The sequence below is a fragment of the Tenrec ecaudatus genome, chromosome 11 (genome assembly GCF_050624435.1).
Source record: "Tenrec ecaudatus isolate mTenEca1 chromosome 11, mTenEca1.hap1, whole genome shotgun sequence".
NCBI classification, from domain to species: domain Eukaryota; kingdom Metazoa; phylum Chordata; class Mammalia; order Afrosoricida; family Tenrecidae; genus Tenrec; species Tenrec ecaudatus.
The window spans coordinates 84,434,751-84,449,527 of NC_134540.1; the positions used below are offsets into that span (position 1 = coordinate 84,434,751).

Below are 14,777 nucleotides of genomic sequence, written 5' to 3' on the forward strand. Positions count from 1 at the left end.
TGCACCTTAATGGTTATCGTGGATAAGCTATATTGTTATAAAACTGCGCAATGAGGTCTAGAGATGGCATGATGAGAGCACCCCTTTATCTCCGTGCGCCTTCTGTTGCTAACTCTTTCTCCCTCTGCCTCCAACGTATGGAGTAGTTGTGTTTTTTCTTGAACTTCAAACATATGGAATCATTTAGAGTAAAGTTTTGTGCCCAGTTGTTTTTAACCCTTCTCTCTTAACAGTGTATTTGCGATAGATGTCCATGTTGTCTCTGGGGCTGTAGTTTAGCATTATTGCTCTACAGTGCTGTTAGCTCTTCACTGACATGATGCTCATAATGTGTTATAATGCTTAATAAGGCTTATTATGTCTTTAATAACAAGATGATAACGACCATTAGCTTGGAGGTTATACGTAACTAAAATCCCCCAGTGCTATCCATATTGCCTGTGCTCTTATCGGCAGCCCCCAGATGATGTAGTTAATGCACTCCGTTGCTAATGGAAAGGCTGGATATATAAGTCCACGCAGAGGTGCCTCGCCCGAAAGCTGGTGATCTTACTGCCAAAGGACCAGCCATTTAAAACACTGGGGAGGGGCCAGCCCCAATCCTAACAACGTGGACAGCCCCGCCTCCCCCAGAAGAATTCACTTCAGAGGACAGCACTGAAGCTACAGCTAAGGGAGAGAGACAAGTCTGATCAGAGCACACAGGAACAAAGGAAGACGGAAGGAGAGAGTGGAACACATTCTGGCCCACCAAGCCCCGAGGATGATATTCCTGCTCAGAGCAGCCAATGCACAGAGAGGACCATAGGGCTGGCCCCACCACGAGACACAGTGTCCCTCACTGAAACAGCGCTACAGGGGATAACACTGGAGACACAATGCAGGAATTGTGCCGGATCTGACCCCACCACATGGGGGCAAAACGCTAAGGGCGTGCAACAGAGCAACAAGGGGAGCAAAGCAATGAAGTCCCCAGGGAATGCCAAAAATAGAGTTTGGGGCTAGTTAGGGTATGGCACCTCATCAGACTCAACCGGAAAACACCCCTAAAGGTCAACAAACAGACCTGGGACTATGTATGTATAGGCTTTCTTTTTTGTTGTCATTGGGTTTTTTGTTGTTGTTTTCATTTCTTTTGCTCTGTCTTGTTTTTGTGCATATTATCATATCTGCATGTCTATCTATATAAGATAGGTGGGATAGACAATCTGGAAGAGAAAACAACAGGACTGACGGTTCCAGGGGGACATGGGTGAGGGGGAGACGGGGAAAGGAAGTGGGTAAGTGGGTGTTAACAAATCCTGGGACAAAGGGACAACAAGTGACCTAAAATCAATGGTGAGAAGGGTGTAAGAGGCCTGGCAGGGCTTGATCAAGGGCAATATAACAGAGAGGAATACCTGAAACTCAAATGAAGGCTGAACATGATAGTGAGACAAGAAGAAAGTAAGAAGAAGTAGAGGAAAGAAGTAGGAGGCAAAGGGCATTTATAAAGGTATAAATACAGGCATGTATATATGTAAATATATATATGTAAAACAGGGGAAATCTATGTGCATATATTAATATGTTAAGTATTAAGATAGCAGGCAGACATTGGGCCTCTACTCAAGTACTCCCTCAATGCAAGAACACTATTCTATCAACCTGGCATTACATGATGCTCACTTTCCCGTGATGATCACCTTCCCAACATGATCGCTGAAGACAAAGCAGGTACATAAGCAAATGTGGTGAAGAAAGCTGATGGTGCCCGGCTATCAAAAGATATAGTGTCTGGGGTCTTAAAGGCTTAAAGATAAACAAGCAGCCATCTAGCTGAGAAGCAACAAAGCACACATGGAAGAAGCATATCAGCCTGTGTGATACTAGGTGTGGATAGGGTCAGGTGTCAGGCATCAAAGGCCCAGAAAAAAAAGCATCTCATTGTGAATGAGGGGGAGTGCAGATTGGAGACCCAAAGCCCATCTGTAGACAATTGGACATCCCTTACAGAAGGGTCACAGGGAGGAGACAAGCCAGTCAGCATGCAGTATAGCACCAATGAAACAGTATAGCACCAATGAAACATTTTTCCTCTAGTTCTTTAATGCTTCCTGCCCCCCACTAGCATGATCCCAATTCTACCTTACAAATCTGACTAGACCAGAGCTTGTAAACGGGTATGGTTCAGATTTGGAAACACAGAGAATCCAGGACAGGTAAACCCCTCAGGACCAATATTGAGAGTAGCCATACCAGGAGAGTGGTAAGGGTAAGGTGGGGGGAGAAAGGAGGAACTCATCACAAGGATCTTCATATAACCCCCTCGCATGGGGATGGGCAGCAGAAAAGTGGGTGAAGGGAGACAATGGTTAGTGTAAGGCATGAAAAACATTCTTTATAAATTATCAAGGGTTCATGGGGGGGAGTAGCTGTGAGGGAGGCAAAAAAGTGAGGAGCTGATACCAAGGGCTCAAGCAGAAAGCAAATGTTTTGAAAATGACGATGGCAACAAATGTAAAAATGTGCTTGACACAATGGATGGATGGATGGATGGATTGTGATAAGAGTTGTATGAGCCCCCCCCCCAAAAATGATTAAAAAATAAACCCACATGCACTGTGACAGATGGGTCCACATGAGTCAGCGTTGACTGGATGGTAACCAGTGCCACATACTCTGTGTGTAAGGTGGGGGGCTCAGAAATCATAGAAACATCATTATATTTTAATTCCATTCCCTACAAGCTTTTTGAAGCCTACTTGCATGTCTCTTTTGCTTAACTGTAGAAATGTACTCTTTTCCTGTCAAATTGAATGGCTTGCATGTATCCATCATCTCAGCCTCTGTCTACCGTGTGAACCATGATCCTGCTGTCTGACGTGGTACCCGCCTCTTCCACTGTCAGATTGTCTGAAAATGCATTTTCATTTATAAGATCAAAATAACATTTTGGCTTTTCAATTTTGTGAAGAGGTTCAAGATTATGTGGAAATATAGTGCCTCATCCAGAAGTACAAGAAAATGCCCAGCCTCGTGCTTTCTCTCTGTGATTTTTCTTCTGATTATAAGATAACAATTGTTTTATTACAAAATGAATGTGTATTATGAGATCTTTGGAAAACAGAAAAAGGTAAAAGTGCCTCTGTCTGTGTGACATTTGTCACAATGGAATCTCTCTCTCTCACTGCCATTAAGTTGATTCTGACTCGTAGCAATCCTGTAGGACAGGGTAGACCTGCCTCTGTGAGTTTCCAAGACTGTAATTCTTTACAGGAGTAGAAAGCCTCATCTTTCTCCCAAGGAGCAGCTGGTGGTTTCAAACTGCTGATCTTTCAGCAGTTTGCCTTCATCCAAGACAGATTTGATTGTTCTTTGGTAGTCCATGGGGACTTCCAGTATTCTTCACCAGCACCAGAACGCAACTCTGTCGATTCTTCCTGGTCTTCCTAATTCAATATCCAGCTCTCACAAGCCGCTGCTCTGTCGACTCTCACCCAAGCCCCAAGACAAAGTTAAAACACGATGATAGAAAATTTGTTTAATGACAGTTTGCTTTCCTTTGTGTTTCCTGCTTTTTATCCCTTTCCTACGTTTTCTAGGTATTTATGTACCTTATTGTCCATTTTAAGAGTCTTTATTTACCAAAAAGTCTGCATATATGAGTTGTAGTCTCTATATAATAGTCCTAGTAGGCATTTTCTCATATTTACCTTGCAATAATGTTTAGCTTATTTGTCATTTTATTTGCCATTGTGTTTCTCTTGTTTTGGACATAAAGAATTCCTATTGTTATCATCCTTTGATAAACCACTTCCAGATTGAGATTGAGTATTTATTCATATTTCCTTCTTCTACCTTCAAGTGTTGTGATTGTTTTTACATTAAATATTTAATCCTTACAGAGTTATTTTGGGCATATACAATGAATTTGATCTGTTAAAAGAAAATGCTTCTTTTAAAAAAATCATTTTATTGGGGGCTCATACAACTCTTATCACAATCCATGTCAAGCCCATTTGTACATTTGTTGCCATCATCATATTCAAAACATTTTCTTTCTACTTGAGCCCTTGGTATAAGCTCCTCATTTGCTTCCTCTCCCTCATCCAACCTCCCTCCCTCCCTCCATTATGAACCTTTAATAATTTATAATCTTTTTTCATGTGTTATACTGTTCTTGCACTGAGGGAGTATTTGAGTAGAGGCCCAGTGTTCATCTGCTACCTTAATACTAGCTATAAATATATGTACATAGAACTATTTCCCCATTATCATATATAAATATATTTACATATATAAATGCCTGTATAAATGCCCTGTGCCTCCTATTTCTTTTTTCTATTTCCTTTTACTTCCCCCTTGTCCCACTATCATGTTCAGCCTTCATTTGGGTTTCATTAATTCCTCTTGGTTACATTGTCCTTGATCAAACCCTACCAGGCCTCCTACACCCTCCTCACCATTGATTTTAGATCACTTGTTGTTCCCTTGTCCCTGGGTTTATTAACACTGCTTCCTTTTCCCCACCTCCCTGTCTCTGGTGTCCTCCTGGAACCGTTGGTCCCTTGTTTGCTCCTCCAGATTGTTTATCCCACCTATCTTATCTAGATAGACATGAAGAGACAACAATATGCACAAAAACAAGACAGAGCAAAACAACGCAACAAAAGAGAACAAAACAACAACAAAAAACCAATGACAAAAACAAAAGAAAAGCCTATAAATACTTCCAGGTCAGTTTGTCGACCTTTAGGAGTGTTTTCCAGTCCAGTGTGATGGGGTGCCACACCCTGGCCCCACAGACTGGTTTTGGTATTTTCCCGGGGACTTCATTGCTTTGCTCTCCTTGCTGTTCTGTTGCACATCCTTAGTGTTTTGCCTCAGTGTGGTGGGGTCAGACCAGTAACAATTCCTGCACTGTGTCCCCAGTGTTGTCCCCCGTGGCGGAAAGTGCTTCTAAAGCATTATCCTCTCACCTAAGAATCAGTAGTCCATACGTAATATGTGCAATGGTGTGATTCTTTCTAAAAACTATTGTATTTTTCTGAGCTCTAATATCAACTAGAAAAAGAAGCATATCAAAATTTCAAATCATTTTTAAGCTGAAAACTTGGGAGTAAGGACAAAAAAATGGGATATGATAACCCCCAAATTCTACCCTATCCTCAGAAGACAGTGTAAAAAAGAAGGGATTTAGAACAGACTTACCTTGGAGGGCCTTCCCAGTAAAGATACAAACCTTATTCTTGTTCTCTCACATATTTTAAAGGTATATGCAGTTCCAATTATAGTACTTGCTGTGGCTGAACACCCTCAAACTATGAAGTCATCCAGTTCACAATGAAGCAGGTGCCTGATACTTTTATTAAGTCTACACTGATGAACCCACTTGCCTGTCAGCTAGTCTGACTGTGATGGCTTTTGTGGTACTGGGATGCTGTCAGTTACTCCACTAGGATCTCCATTCGCAGCAGGCTCACGCAGGATGAACAGCCTTCATAAGAGCCTCCAGATGAAGAACGGACTCACTTCACTCCCATGGAGTCGACCCCAACTCATAGCAACCCTGTAGAACAGTATAGAACTGGCCCGAGGGGGTTCTGAGATTGTAACTCCTTACTGGAGTAGAAAATCTTCATCCTTTCACCCAGAATGGTTGGTAGTTTCAAACTGCTGACCTTGTGGTTAGCAAGCCCAGTATAACCACTATGCCACCGGAGTAGACTAGGAAGAAGGACGCAGTGGTCCATGTCTGAGAGATTAGCCACTGTAAACCTTATGGATCTCAGCGGACCATTGTCTGTTATGGTGTGGGACGATGACTCCCTCAGGCTGGAAGGCACTGAAAACACAACTGGGGAAGAGTTACCTCCCCAGTCAGGTCAACTTGAATGACATGAATGGAGCAAAGTGCTCAGGGACCTTCATTTGCTGCTGGAGCACAACTCCAAATGAGAAGAAACTACTGCAAATATCCATGAACAGCAATGGATACGTAATATCCCATATATGAATCTAAGAAATTGGAAGTCATCAGAAATGGAATGCATAAAGATTGATATCTTAGGCATTCCAGAGATGAAAATGGACTCGTATGGCCGTCTTGAATCAGATCATCCTATGGATTACAAAGACAGAAATGACAAGTTCAAGAGCAATGGTGTTGCATTCATCATCGAAGAGAGCATTTCAGGGTGTATCTTGAAGTACAATGCTGTCTGTGATAGAATAACGTCTCAGGACCTACAATTATAATTCAAATGTATCCACTAAAATCAAGGATGAAGAAATCAAAGGCTTCTAACGTTTTTTATATGAAATGCAACAAACATGCAATCAAGATACATTGATAATTGCTGGTCATTGGAAATTTGGAAACAGAAGAAGAAGAAACAGTAGCTGGAAAAGATGGCCTTAGTGATAGAAACCAAGCCGTAAAGCACATGATAGAATTTTGCAAGACCAATAATTTCTTTAATGCAAATATAATTTTTCAACAACTCAAATGGTGACTATATGTGTGATCCTTTCCAAAAGGAATAGATAGAAATAAAATTGACTGCATCTGTCGGAAGAGAGGATGGAGAAGTTGGATATCCTCAGCCAAAACAAGGCCAAGGAGATTGTGATCTTCCATCGCTCATACCCAAGTTCAGGTTGAAGCTGAAAAAGATTAGTTACCAAGAACCAGAGGAGTGGTGGGATGACATCATACTTCAATAAATTCAAGGTCACCTAGAAGACAGGAGAGGAAAAAAGTGGATGTCAGAAGAGACTTTGAAGCTGGCTCTTGAATGCAGAGTAGCTAAAGCTAAAGTAATGATGACGTAAAAGAGCTGAGTGGGAAACTTCCAAAAACAGCTAGATAAGACATTTTAAGGAATTATAATGAAAAGACCAAAGACTTGGAGTTAGAAAGTCAGAGGAAGAACATGCTCGGCACGTTTCAAGCTCAAAAAACTGAAGAAAAAAAACTCAAGTCTCAAGATGCAATATTGAAGGATTCTATGAGCAAAGTGTTGAATGATGGAGAAAGGAGCAAAAGAGGTTGGGAGGAATACACAAAGACGCGCTACCAAAAAGAATCGGCAAGCATTTCAAGAGGTAACATCTACCAAGAACGGATGGTATTGAAAGAAGAAAATGAGGAGCTGATACCAAGGGCTCAAGTAGAAAGAAAATGTTTTGAGAATGATGATGGCACAAAGGTGCTTGACAGAATGGATGGATGGGTTGTGATAAGAGTTGTATGAGCCCCCAATAAAATTATTTTAAAAAGGAAAAAAAAGATTGGCTATATATGAAAACAATAATAATTTATCAGTTATCAAGGGGTCACCGTGGGGTGGAGAAGGGAAGAGGAGCTGATACCAACGGCTCAAATAGAAAGTAAATGTTTAGAAAATGATGATGGCAACATATGTACAAATATGCTTGACACAGTTGATCTGTGGAATGTTATAAGAGCCCCCAATAAAATGATTAATAAAAGTTTCTTTTTTTTTTAAGAAGTCCAAGTTCCATTGAAGGCATTAGCAAAAACCAAGGCTCTAGGAATTGACAGCCTGCCGGTCGAAAGGTTTCAGCAAACAAATGCAGTGCTGGAAGCGCTCATTAGTCAGTACTTACTGGATGGCACCTAAAAATCACAATTCTGGCTAAAAAAGTCTCCCTTTCTCGCCCAAAAAGAAGCCTATGTGTCCAGTAATGTTGCTTTGCACTGAAATACTAAAGGCTGCTTGGGAAGGCAGATGATTCCGCTCACTCCAGTGAAGGTGACCCCATCCAGCTGTTCCTAGCCATCAACTGTTCGGCATATTAGATTGACCAGCTGGTCTCCAAACAGGTTGCTCAGGGTCAAAGGAGTCTTTGGGAGAGTACCACCGTCCTGCTGAAGGAAGGATGCTTACAGAAAAGGAGAATGGAGATGAGCTACAGACACCTTTAGGGTATTCATTGTCGCACAATCAATTTCGGTTCGTAATAATCCTGTAAGCAGGGTAGAAGACTGCTGATTTTTTCTTCTTCATGGAGAGGTTGGTGGGTCCAAACCACCAACTTTGCAGTTAGCTGTGTCTCAAGACTCCTTACCCACAGTCTAGGCATCAGTTTCACCATAATTGCCTCAGCTAATGCCCTCTTTATATTGTTAAAATTTGTCTCTGTCTCTCTTTCTCCCTGGTTCCTTTCTAGTGGCCATCCACCTTTCTGTCCTCCATCTCATCTCAGTCTTGCTCTCTCTAGCTCTCACACCTCCTCTCCACATGACTCTGTAACTGGTCTCTGAGGGGCAGGCATTTGTGAAAGGGATCCTGGGTGTTTTCTTCCTCATTAACTTCCTGTCTGAGAGTTGGCCCTGGAAGCTCACCTGCCTCCTGGCTTCATTTTTCCTCTCCCATTTTCCTCCATATCTTTCTACTTGTTCATTTATACCAAGGAATTTAAGAGGGTTATTCAAATGTTGATGCACCCAGAATTCTGAAGAAGTGGGGTAGGGTTGGATTGGTTTGGGTCCCCTGATACAGCCAGAAATTTAAAATGTCTTTGCACTTAGCTTAATATATTTTCATACATCTTAAAAGTTATTTCATTAAACAAATAAAGGCACACTCAGAAACGAAGTGCACTGTCACAGTGTGGCTTGTGACTCGGAATGACCCCTTTAGGACAGGGTAGAGCTGTCCCTGTGGGTTTTCAAGACTGTAAATCTTTACAGGAGTAGAAAGTCTCATTTTTCTCCCATAGAGCAGCTGTTAGATTCGAAATTCAGACCTTAAAGTTAGCATCCCAATGCATAACTCACCACCCCACCAGGGCTCCTAAAAACAAATGATAGGAACATGAATTTTTGAGCACCAATGGTATTGTAAATTGACACACTTTCCCACTGGAGATTCTTTGCAGCCATAATCAATAACCTAAGGACAGAGTGGGGAATTCCTTGGGTGAAGATGGAAAGGTTGACTGCTTTTCTATGTCAAATACCTGATTGGATAATAAGCCCAAAGCAATAATGTAAAAATCTTTTCTTAAGGCTTTAATCAAATCATAATGAAAAGTTTTAGAAGGCTTGACAATACTTACAAGTCTCCCTTTTCTCTCTTCTGTTTTTGTTGTGTGTGTGTGTACGCATGCTTGTGTATACGGTGGGCTCCAAATTTTCCAGGATGAAATTTTGACCGTGATCAGAAGAGTCGATGATAACTGGGCAGAAGGAATGCTGGGAGACAAGATTGGGATATTCCCTCTCCTGTATGTGGAGGTAAGGTCATCTGGCCGTTGGACTCACTTCCATTTTGCCATTGTTTGGTTCACTAGCTCAGATCATACCCAATCTGAAGGCTCCTTTCTACGAGATAAAGAGGCAGTCCCATAACCACCTCAAGCCAGGTAGCTGCAGTATGTGAGGCTGGGTTCAAACTACCATGTTAAGGCACTGAACGTTGCCTTGACCACGCATGCTCTCTCTATGTGGGAATGAAGACCAGGCATCCATACTGAGCCTTCTCCACTTTTCCCCCAGAAACCTTGGGGCCCAGTTACAATGCCACTTTCCAAAGCTTTCTCAAGAACTGTTCTCCTCCGTCCCCCTGCCTCCCAATCCAGAGGAGACAAGTCCATACCCAAAGGCAGCATTTTCCTTGGACACTAAATCCAGATCCTGCTCTATTCCCTAAAGGAAATATGTTTGGACCATTTACAAAACCCTTTTAGGAAGCGGGATTGTTGGGCAGCCAATCCAGCTGAGAATCATTAAAGAGAAGATTTGAGTAAATGGTTGAAGCTGATTTGAAGCCTGTTGACTTCACATCTCCTCTCTGTGCCTAACAGGCACTACGTTTCTAGGTGGTCATTTTGGGCAATTGTTGGGCCAGATGCATCTTAGAACTTTTAACTTTCACGTACCTGCTGGCCCTGGTGGCTGCAAGTATGTAAGAATGCCCGTTACTTTTGCACTCACCACTTGACAAGCAAGTGCCTGAGCTTCGCCATGTTAGGTCACATGCCTTTGTCTTATCATTGCTGGGGTTATTCCATCATCACAGTGTCTGCTAACGGGTACTGGGTGTGTACCATGTACCCAATTCTAAATGCTCATTTAATCTTCTCAATAGCACTTAGATATAAAGCTATTGAAGGCTCCACTTTACAGATGAGGAATCAGAGGCCCAGAAAGGGTCAGTAGCTTCCCCAAAGTCACCAAGCTGATCAGTGGCAGACCTGTGATTTGAAAGCAGGGGACTTGTCTCTAGACTACAGTCCGCTTTCCTTGGCCCCCAGTGACCTGCCCCCATCTCTTCTCTGACTAATACACTGCAGTTCACATCTGTGAAGCTGGAAGCTCCATGCTGCCTGCCTGTCTGCTTCCTTCCCTCCTGCTTAATGCTAAGTCTAAAAGTATCGAAGCAGCACAAGAGAAGGAGGTCATATGTGACCCGGCCAACTTGGCCCTGTGACCCACCTACCCAAGCAGCAGTTAGATGCCCGGTGATGTTTATTGAAAGCATCTATTGCTATGAATCTATAAGGCTCTTGGTAGAAGCTTCTTTATGGTATTCCAAATTAGAAACAACTCAAACTTATATCAATAAAGGAATGGAGGAATAAACCATGCTGTTCCCATACAGTGGAGTCCTACCCGGCAATGCGCATGACATGTAGCTCCAAGGTGGCTCTCACGGACGCATTTCCGCACGTAAGAAGCCAGACAGTAAAGCGTACGCACTGAATGGGGAGGAGGAGGAGGAGGAGAAGAAGTTGTTAAAAACAGACAGAACTCTCCTGTGGTAAAAGGCACCAAGCAGGCTGACTTTGGGGCCCCTGGGCTGGAAGAGGGAACCTTGGGGGCTGCTGGATATGTTTTATATCTTGATGTTGGGGATGATCACACTTATGGATGTTGTACACTTAAAATGTGTGTATGTGTGTGTTCTTTTAATTGCTCTTTAAAAAGCTAAAACCATCTAATAGGGAACTCTGGTATAGCTAAAAGGGTAGCCCATCTTCCCCTGAAGGCCGTTCTACCCCAAACCTCACAGAAGAGACTCTTAGACCTCACCTAGCAGGCCAAGAGCTATGTCATGGGGCTGGAGAACCAATTCACACAGCAGTCTGTATTGGGGGGGGACGGGGACGGGCGGGCATAGACAGATCCCAAGGTCAAACTGGTGGGTTTGGCCTCTTCTGTGTTTGGTCACCTAAAACTGATTACATAATGACTGGGGAAGTTGGGCTAGATCCTGCCCCTTCGGGGTCTGTGAAGATCTTGCTTCTCCAGTGTCACTCCATGCCCCACACCTCTGCTCACAGGGCCTATCTTCGCTCTCTACGGACACATTCTCCGTCTGTCCTTCCACGTTTCTCCTGTGGTAGGCGCGCCCCCGCAAGTTCAGAGACACTTCTCTTGCTGTCAGCAGCCATGTCAGAGCTTGGCCAAAAGCGACCTATAGAGAGGGCTTGCCTCTTTTCCCCTCTCTCCATTTTCCTGGCACCTGGTAACACCCCAGCAGCCTCATGGAATGCAAGACCCCACTTGATCGCTCTTGGAGACTTGCTGCCCAAAGCCACATGCTGACTGAGATCTTCCGAAACAAGCTGTGAGGCACCTCAGTGTTCAGTAACACTGAGACACAAACAAACAAATTGTCTTCGAGTCAGTTATGACTCACAGCGACCCTACAGGACAGAGTGGAACTGTCCCTTTGTGTTTCGGAGGCTGCAAATATTTATGGGAGCAAAAGAACCTCCTCTTTCAACACTGGAGAGACTGGTGGATTTGAACTGCTGACCTTGTAGTTATCAGGTCAACACATAACCCACTACATACCAGGGCTCCTGAAGACAAAGAAATCCCAAAAGGCTGTTTTCTGAGACAGTGTCATGTTCTTTATAGTCTAATTCCTTCTTGAATTTCTTGAAGTAAGGGGTATACTTTCACAAGTTCATTACTTCCACACCATACGCCCACTTGAGCAAGAATCTGCTGGATCATGAACTTGACCATTGAGTCCAGCTGACCGCCCCTAAAGGAGCCCTGTCCATGTGGCCTGGCAAGGGTTGGGCTGCCAATCAAAGGGTCAGCAATTTTAACCCACCAGCCTCTCGGTGGGAAAACTGTGGCAGTCTAAGTCCAAACAGTTTTACGGCCATGGAAATCCTATGGGGCATTTCTACTCTGCCCTACAGGGTCTCTGTGTGTCAGAATCCACTCGGCAGCAGAGGGTTGGGTTTGGGTTTAGTCTTCACTCTGGGAGACCAACCAGCATTTGAGGTTGAACTCTCACTCACTAACATCAAGTTGGTTCCAATTCGTAGCGATCTTACAGGACAGGGTAGAACTGCTCCTCGGGGTGATGAGACTGTAACTCTCATCACCCATAGAAAGCCTCGTTGTTCTCCTGGGGAGCAGCGGGTGGTTTTGAACTGCTGTCCTTGGCATTAGCAGTGCACTGCATAACCTAATACTCCACCAGGACTCCTGCGTTAGATTCAGTCATCTTTTTTCCCAGGATTAGTTTTATTGCCCAGACAGGCATTCCAGGCAAGAGTATGTTGGACCCCTGTTTCTTGCTGTTGTTCCATCAGACATTCCAACATGAGAAACAACTTTCCATCCGGAGCATGGTTTATCCCCCTGGGAGATAAGCTTGGGGTTTATTGAGAAGTGCAGCCAAATATGTTGACCTTTAATTGGTGGCAGACCTTAAGGAGCACTCCTCACTAAATTGACTTACAAAGAAGGTCCCTCGTCCAGGAGGAAGCCCCTCCATCAGAGAGCAGCTTGCTCCCAGAGGTTTCAGTTCCAGACACAAATGGAGGTGATGGTACAGCAAGCTCAGACTTTTGATGCACGGGACCTGTTCCATGGGAAATGCAGGGGTATTTGCAGGCAGAAAACCTGGCTTGTGCTTTTCCTAGCTTCGGGTTCCCCATTGTTCCAAAGCAGATCGTGATGCTTAACCAACATGCAGTCTTGAAGAAATAACTGAGAAAGTGCTCATGACGTGCAGAACTCTACAAACACTGGCTATTTCTTCACTCTGGGCTAAACCTGGTGGGCCTAGTGAGACAAAATGGTACACTTAGCACCATCCTTGGGGAACTGGCATGGGCTAGATGTCAACGTCTGGAAACTTGTCTCCAGCAATATTTCTACTTCTGAATAGAGTATACAAATACCTCGCCGCCACCACCCACGTTGTCCACCCATCCCCACCCAGTGTCCGTGGAGCAAAGGCATCTACAATGCTGACTGCCAGACCAGTTCTTCATTGGTCACAAAAATCTGTGTTTATCTTGCCCAGCCCAAGAACTTTGCTCACCTTGCATGTGTGACTTTTCTCTTCCAAATCCTTTAACATTTCCTTTTCCTTCTCCAAATCCTATTCCTGGTTCTCTTCCCCATAGCCTCCTGCCCTTTTCTCCCCACCAGTATGGTGAAGCGGCCACGCTCCAGCTGCGCTCATCACAGCTGGACTAGTGGAAAGTCCCACTACTATGCATTGATCATTGAGATCAATACCTGTGCAGAGTCTGCTCCACACAGACAGAAGAGCAAGGGCCGAGAGGCGCTCCAACCAAACCCACTGCCATCCAGGGTGTTCCGAGCCTGTGAGATTTTAAGAGCGAGCACATAGTATGACCTTTCCCCTGCAGAGGTTTGAACCACCTGCCTATGCCATTAGCAGTCCAGGGCTAGCCCGCCGTGCCCCCAGGGCTCCTTAGAGCGGACTTGTAACCCACAGCTCTTGACCTCGTGGATGGGGAAGAAGACTCAAACCCCAACATGCAGGTTTAGCCTTCCCTCTGTTTCTTTCATCCTTGGAGGGAGCAGGATAATTTGTCATCACTTTGATTTTTCAGCAAGCACTTGTTCTAATGGAAATGAGATTGATTCCATCTGAAATGAATTACTCGGGCTCAGGAGGGGCAGGAGAGCACTCTGCCCTAATCAGGAGAGGGTTGCCAGGGCTGATTGCAGTACTGAAAAGGGACCATTGCGAGAGGCACGTGCAGCGGCTCCATCCTTTTGACTGAGCCCTGGGTCTGGCCCTTTAGCGGGGACCATGCCGACTTGGAAAGCAACACGTGCACCTATGTGAAAGGACCTGCCAAGTGAAGCGCTTTCTCCTTTGTCTGTTTCTTGAGACTTCAGAGCTCTCTGGAGCACAGGGCCGTTCCTCACAGGTGAGGGGAACCCCCGGCAGGGTCACAAGGAGGATGCAGAGAAAGCTTGGGCTGTGCAGCTGGGCTGCACTGGACCGAGACACACAACCTCCATCAGTCAGGCCACCGCCAAGTTCCTCCTGGGGTAGTTGTGAGGGTGAAAGAAACGAACAGAGTAACTCCATATCAGTAATGCTGTTGTTGTTGTTGTTGTTGTGTGCTGGCAAGCCAATGGCATCTCATAGCACCAGCGTGTGATTATGCAACTTGTAGAGGTCTTCTCTTTAAAATAAATAAATAAATATTTATTTATTTATGAGGTATATATATTTATATTTTGTTGTTGTTGTTCTGGAGAAAGGACTCATTATCAAAACATAGCCCAACGGGCTCATTCTCCCAGTCCCATTCCATGATACGAATGGCCAGTGGTGAGTCCTGTCGTCATTCCGGCCCTCCTTTTCGGAGTCGTTCCTTCCCCAGGAACATAGCCCCAGTCAAGATGAACAGTCCCATAAGAGACACTCCTTCCCCATAGACAGAACCTCAAAAGGAAAGAAACGACAAGGGTGGGTGTGGCCATGCTGGTTCCTGCCGTTTCTAGACATGGTAAGTGAGTAGCCACT

At 44.3% G+C, this 14,777-nt stretch overlaps 1 protein-coding gene across 5 annotated transcripts in view; it reads left to right on the forward strand.

The window, feature by feature from the left end:
* The window catches only part of SH3RF3 (SH3 domain containing ring finger 3), a 508,325-nt gene that overhangs the window by 319,494 nt on the left and 174,054 nt on the right, over positions 1 to 14,777 (forward strand). For 3 of the 5 annotated variants that reach the window (XM_075563364.1, XM_075563367.1, XM_075563365.1), the window contains exon 3: positions 9,152 to 9,247. The exons of the other annotated variants lie outside the window; for them this stretch is intronic. In XM_075563364.1, coding sequence (XP_075419479.1) covers positions 9,152 to 9,247 — 96 coding nt within the window. The remainder of the gene's footprint in view (positions 1 to 9,151; positions 9,248 to 14,777) is intronic. 5 annotated transcript variants of the gene reach the window in all.